The sequence below is a fragment of the Humulus lupulus genome, chromosome 3, assembly GCF_963169125.1.
Source record: "Humulus lupulus chromosome 3, drHumLupu1.1, whole genome shotgun sequence".
Classification (NCBI taxonomy): domain Eukaryota; kingdom Viridiplantae; phylum Streptophyta; class Magnoliopsida; order Rosales; family Cannabaceae; genus Humulus; species Humulus lupulus.
The window spans coordinates 204,157,235-204,163,665 of record NC_084795.1 but is presented as its reverse complement, the minus strand read 5'-3'; the positions used below and the strand labels follow the sequence as shown (position 1 = coordinate 204,163,665).

Genomic DNA, 6,431 nt, shown 5'->3' with positions numbered 1-6,431 from the left:
AGATAGAAAAATTAAGAGCGTGACACTTGTCACATACTTATTTATTAAGGATTTAAGGATTTTAGATTAATAAATGATAGATCTATAAGGTCTACAACCTTCCAGCAGCTGTTAGGATCATGTTTTACCCAGTCAAGGTTGTTTTAACAAACTTCAAGTGTGCTGAAAATGTGCAAAAACGTGTTTAAAAACATCAGTGTATGCCGATATATTGTACCTATAGGAGCCGATACATCACCTAAGGATGATACGGAAAACAGGGTGACTTCACATGAACAAAACCACAAAGGCTCGAGCTATTGGGACAGGCGATATATCGCCTATAGGGGGCGATATATCGACTCCCTTTGCTATTTTTGAAACTTTGTGGAATTCAAATTAGAAACAGCCCTCAACAACTTAGATTTGCTCCTAGACATTTTTGACCAAGTTTTGGGCATCTGTTGAACGGAAAAATTCAAATTTATTCAATTATTATTCATTTATTTATTCTTTTTAAAAGGGGTTAGTTTCACTCCTTGAACTCAATAAAAAAGACCTAGTACTCAACCATTTCATTCATCATTCAAGCATTCTTCAGAGCCTCCAAGCTGGTAAGTTATTCTAGAGAGAAAACACTAGGGTTTTGGGTTTAAATCTTTTCCAATCTAAGCTTTTCTAAACACTTGGGAAGTAAGATAGAGTGACATTTCAGTATTGAAGTGTAAATCAAAGTCGTAGTCCATCCAAGGTATTCTTATCATCAGCTTTACTACATTATAGTTCTTTTATTTTCTTTCAGATCATAACTTGTTATTATGGCTTTTGGTTAGGTGTTTAAGTTTCTTAAAATATAAGGTTTTTCGGTAAGTTTCTATCTTGATGGTTGAGATCTTTTTTTATTCTCCGTTTCTTTAGAAAACTCATGATTTTTACTGTTGGTTTTAGGAGTTTTCCAATCACGTTTTTTTCTCCAATATCCCGAATGTTGGTAAGGAAAATAGGTTAGCTTGTATGTTCTATGATATGTTTATATGCTATGTATGTTGATATGTTATATATGTGTATATTTTTTATGTTGTAGTCACTTGGGAATTATAGTTGCTTAGATAACAAATCAATCCCAAGATTTTTTTTTTTATCAAGAAGAAATATGAACTTCATTGAACAAAATAGTCAATACAATTGAAGGGTCAATTCACCCAAGCAACAAACAATCAAATTGTACAAACAAATGAAAAACCAACTGAACAACCCTCTTAATTACATTGAAGTTTCCTTATAAAAATCTGATCTTGAAGAGAAATCTTCCTATTTTTAACTATGTATAATCGGTACTTAACTATGTTTATAACATCCTTAGCTATGCTATCAACTGTCAAAGAATAACCATAAAAAAGACACCTATTTCTGTTCCCCCAAATACTGTAGATAACAGCAGCCACAACCAAGTTTATTATAGAAGAAATAATGCCATGTCGATCACTAGCAAGCCAAACAATCCAGCTACTGAAATCATTAGGCCAAGTTTTAAACCCTATCCAAGCAAAGATGAAATTAAGAATTATCTTAGAAAGGCAGCACTCAAAAAAGAGATGAGTGTGACTCTCATTGTGAACACCACAGACCAGACATAACAGGCAGTTCACCTGTATGTTAAATCGGATCAAGTTGTCCCTAGTGAGAAGATGAGCATTAACCACCTGCCAAAGAAGAAACCAGTGCTTAGGAAGAGTAAGCTTACACCAAACTGCTTGATGATAGCCCACTAGCTGTTGATTTAAAGAGCTGTTGTAGAGCTTCGAAGGCTTAAATCTGCCTGGAACCCCAGCAGCAAGGACCTCTGCTTGACTGAATTTTCCCCCTAAATGGCATAACTTCCTCCAATACCAACTGCTATCTGGTTTCAGGTTGTAATTCCAGAAATTAAATCCTTTCAGATAGATAGCATTGATCCATTTGACCCACAGAATATCAGGCTTTTCAAAAATGGCCCAGATATATTTAGCTAATATAGCTCTATTCCAACTGGCACCATCTCTGAAACTGAGACCACCATAGGCTTTCGGGAGGCAAACCTTCTGCCAAGAAACAATATGAAGCTTGCTCCCATTCCCAGAAATACCCCAAAGAAAACCATGGCAAAGTTTCTCAACTTCCTTAACAATACTCTAAGGTAACACAAAGATACTCATCTAGTAATTACGAAGCCCAAATAAAACTGAGTGAATAAGTTGCATTCGACCAGCAAATGAAAGATGCCTGCTAGTCCAAGACAAAAGCCTCAATCTAATTTTTTGAAGAATAATGTCACAATCTTCATGTCTCCACTTAGTTGGCCGCATAGGCACCCCAAGATACTTAAGTGGAAAGGATCCTTCAGGGAGCTGAATCTCTTGAGCAATATTCCTTCTCTCAGTGGTAGTGACTCCTCCAAAGAAAATGTGAGATTTATTAGCATTTATATAGAGTCATGTTGCAGCACTAAACTCCACTAGAACCTCTTTGAAAATGCTAACAGCAGAACGAGTTCCTTTACAAAATAAAATCAAATCATCAACAAAGCATAGATTAAGAAGCTTAAGGCTTTTACACATGGGGTGAAATCTGAAAGTAGAATTGTGAGCTGCTAGTTGAAGGCCCCTAGTCAGATACTCCATGATAAGCACAAACAAAAGAGGAGACATAGGATCACCCTGACGCAACCCTTTCTTACCCTTGAACCTGCCTTGAACTCTACCATTCATAAGCAAAGAGTAAGAAGTATTTTTCAACCAGACCATAATCCATCCTATAAATTAAATAGAAAAACAACGAGCCCTTGATAGATCCTCAAGAAACTGCCAATCGACTGTATCATAAGCTTTTCTTTAATCTATCTTAATAGCACATCCAGGCGAAGTATAGGTCCTCCCATAGTTCTTGATAAGATCCTGAAATATCATGATGTTATGAGCAATAGAACGACCCCTAATAAAGGCTCCCTGGTTCGGCTGAATGAGATCAGGAAAAACTAAAGCCATACGCGAACATAAAAGCTTGGCAATACACTTGTATAATGTAGAACAATAAGCTATAGGTCTGTAGTCTATAGCCCGAGATGGATTAGCAACTTTAGGGACCAACGACAAAGTAGTTTCATGAAGCTCAGAAGGAAAATTCCCTGTGTCAAAACACTGACCAATTGCTGAACAAACTTCATCCCCAATATCCTGCCATAACACCTTGTAAAAACTAGAACCAAAGCCATCAGGTCCCGGGGACTTAGTGATTGGAATACCAAATAAAGCATCTCGAATTTCCTTACGAGAAAAGGGTTTTAAAAGCATAAGTTGTTGATCAACCGAGAGATTGGTACCCATCTCAATACAATGTAAATCAATATCCTGCCTGTAGCAGAACTCAGACTACCCAAATAGCTTCTAAAATGCTCTACAAAGTGAGAGACTACATCATGAAAGTTATCTATCAATCTGCCTTGATCAGTAATATAGGTTGCAATACCATTTTCAACTCTGCGCTTTTTCAAACAAGCATGGAAAAAAGATGTATTCATATCTCCCTTCCTTAACCAAGTAATTTTACTTCTTTGAGCTAAGAAACTATGGTACATATGCTCCTGAATAGTAAAAGCTTCAGCATCTACTTTCACTACCTCTTGAAAACTATAGTCTCGAGGATGAGATTGTGCTTGAAGTTGAGCTTCCTGGTAAGTCTCCTTAGCCTTGTGATAGTTCAGACCAATTTCACCAATGTTATCTCTGTTAAATTTTTTTAATCTATGCTTCAGCCTCATTGTCTTCAAGTAGATAGCCCTTAAACCAGTTGCCTTAATAGGAATCCTCCAACTATTCATATCCACCTCTTTGAAATCATGATGGTCTATCCAAAAATTATAAAACCTAAACAGTTTGATACCCATCTTCTCCATAGGCATGATAGTAACAACACAAGAGCAATGATCCGAAACTACTTCCCATCTAAACACAATAGTAGAATGAGGAAAGATATCAAGCCAATCCTCATTCATGAACACATGGTCAATTTTAGAATAGATTCTAGCTGGACCTTCTTGGTTATTTTTCCAAGTGAAGTAGGAACCAATACTCTTAAGAGACTTAACATGAGTATCTGCAAGCAACTAGAGTGAATCAGCCAACTCCAAAGCTGAAACCGGTTTCCCTCCAGATCTGTCCATACCAGAGAAAGGGGCATTGAAATCCCCTAAGATGATCCAAGCTTTAACATAGAACGATATCCTTTGTAACCCTTTCCATAAACTCCTCCTTCCCTCTATCGTATTGAGCCCATAGAGAAATGTAACACAAAAAGCTTGCCTCTGACTAGCCATCTTGACCAAACAATGAACATACTGATTAGACTCCTCTAGCACTGTAACCCTCACAAAAACCTTCCTCCAAACTATCAAAAGTCTACCTTCAGTAACCAAACTAGAATAAAACTCCCAGTTAGGAAGTTTATGCTCCATGAACTCCATAATTTTGTTCCCCTTCATTTTAGTTTCTAAAAAACCACCAACTCCTATTTTATTCCTGCTACATAAATCTAGGACTAAAGCATGCTTATTAGAACTATTCAGCCCTCTCAAGTTCCAGCTCAAAATATTGCAATTATCCATAGGAAGATGTAGAGATAGAATAACCTACTTTTCCACCATTCATCTGCTCTTGAAGCACCTCAAATTTATTCAACTGCTTTTTCCCTTGCCCATAAGGAAAAGAACTAATACCTGCAACCAGTCCTTGTTTAGATTGAGTAGCCACACGCTTTGGAGTGTGCCAATGTTTACTGTCATTTGAACCCTTAGCTTCATCAATATTAGCCGAGGCTTTAAGCTGAATACCCTCAAAGTTATTGACCTGAAGACCCTCTGCATCAGTAGAACTAGGCAAAACCGTAGGCACCTCACCTTTAGGTTCAGCAGAGTCCTTATCCCTCCTTTCCTTTACCTCTACTTTAGCCATAGTATCCTTTTTGACCCAGTGGGTTTTCTGATCCTTACAACAATCCACCATAGAATGACCGAACCCAGAGCAAACCTTGCACTTAATAGGCAACCATTCATATTCCACCCCCTGTTCCATAATCTGGCCATGCTCATTAAGAAACAGAATACTTCTAGGAGGACTATCGGTTATTTCCATTTCCACAAGAACTCTAGAAAATTGAACTCTTGAGCGCTCCCTAGTAAATTTGTCAACCATAATCAGTTTACCAATCGTGCTCACAAGTGCACTAAGACATTTACTTCCCTAATACTGAAGCCCTAAGTCATGTAATCAAATCCACAGTGGAACTGAACGAATTAGACGAACTACACTGAGATCAGCAGCCCATGGTCGAATGATAACAGGTTGCCTATCAAATTGAAGTATACCATTTTCCAGCACATGATCTCTCATAGCAGCATCATTAAATTTGACCATGGTCAGCCCCATTGTCATTCTAGCAATTCGAGCAATCCCTAGATGACCCCAAACTCTTTTGATGAACCCTTCAAAAACAACCATTGGAGGATTAGCACCAAGAACCATACAAATTACTGCCGAACTCCAATTTACAGATTGAATTTTGACCTCTTCAACATCAACCCTAGCATATTTCCCTCCATCCCTAATCAATGGTTCAGTGAATTCAAGTTTCTGGTCAGAAAAGGAGAGCTTACTTGCCGTGAACTGCTGCCATTGACGGTGAGCTGAAGTCTGAAAATTCCCTTCGTCCACCTTATCCGCCCAGGAAGCAGCATTTGAAACCGGAGTAGCCATTCCATCTCCCCTAGTGTCAATTTCCTGGGTTCCGTTAACTGTATTCAATTGATCCTCTTCAATAATGAGATTCAAACCCTTAGGTCTAACCTCATCCATATTATTCAGTACATCAGTCGCAGAGCCATCAATTACCAAACCCTCAGCAACTGAACTAATTGGAGCCTCCTCATCCTGAATCAACAGATTATCTTGCTCTCCTACATGAATCTCAAGCTTACGAATCAATTTCTTCTTCTTCGTCATGGAAGAGAATAAACCGAGTCACAAGCTCTTCTTTATGTGACTATATGTTTTTGAGGATCCAAATCTTCATCAATCGCAAGATTTTTGTCATTACCGTAGATTAGAGTTATGATTAAACCTACCTCGATTAGTAGATAGAGGACCTACATGGTTTATCATATACTATTTTGTGATCTAACCTACCTTGGTTAGTAGACAGAGGACCTAGATGGTTTTATCACATACTGCGATTATGAGTTAATGGTCATTAATATTGTATGGACTAAATGGATGGACTGCTGGAAGATCGAGGATGAAGTTAACATTTCAAGTCTTTTAATTTATGTATATATTTTTTTCTGCAATTAGTTTTTGAACAATTAATTACATGATTATGTTTTCTTTATGTTTTTATGTAATTAACAATGGGATCCCGTATTT

At 37.6% G+C, this 6,431-nt stretch overlaps 1 protein-coding gene across 1 annotated transcript; it reads right to left on the bottom strand.

The window, feature by feature from the left end:
- Positions 1–2,849: 2,849 nt before the first annotated feature.
- On the bottom strand, positions 2,850–4,495 carry LOC133825333 (uncharacterized). Its single transcript, XM_062258291.1, has 3 exons — positions 4,180–4,495; positions 3,338–4,110; positions 2,850–3,191 (listed from the first exon to the last, which is right to left on the bottom strand). The coding sequence occupies exons 1-3, from the start codon at positions 4,493–4,495 to the stop codon at positions 2,850–2,852; spliced, it is 1,431 nt and encodes a 476-aa protein (XP_062114275.1).
- Positions 4,496–6,431: the final 1,936 nt, after the last annotated feature.

Coding starts and splice junctions, on each gene's coding strand:
- LOC133825333 (XM_062258291.1), bottom strand. CDS start 4,495: ATGAAGGGGAACAAAATTATGGAGTTCATGGAGCATAAACTTCCTAAC. Junction 4,111..4,179: donor TTTCAATGCCCCTTTCTCTG/GTATGGACAGAT, acceptor AGTTGCTTGCAG/ATACTCATGTTAAGTCTCTT. Junction 3,192..3,337: donor TTTACATTGTATTGAGATGG/GTACCAATCTCT, acceptor GTGTTATGGCAG/GATATTGGGGATGAAGTTTG.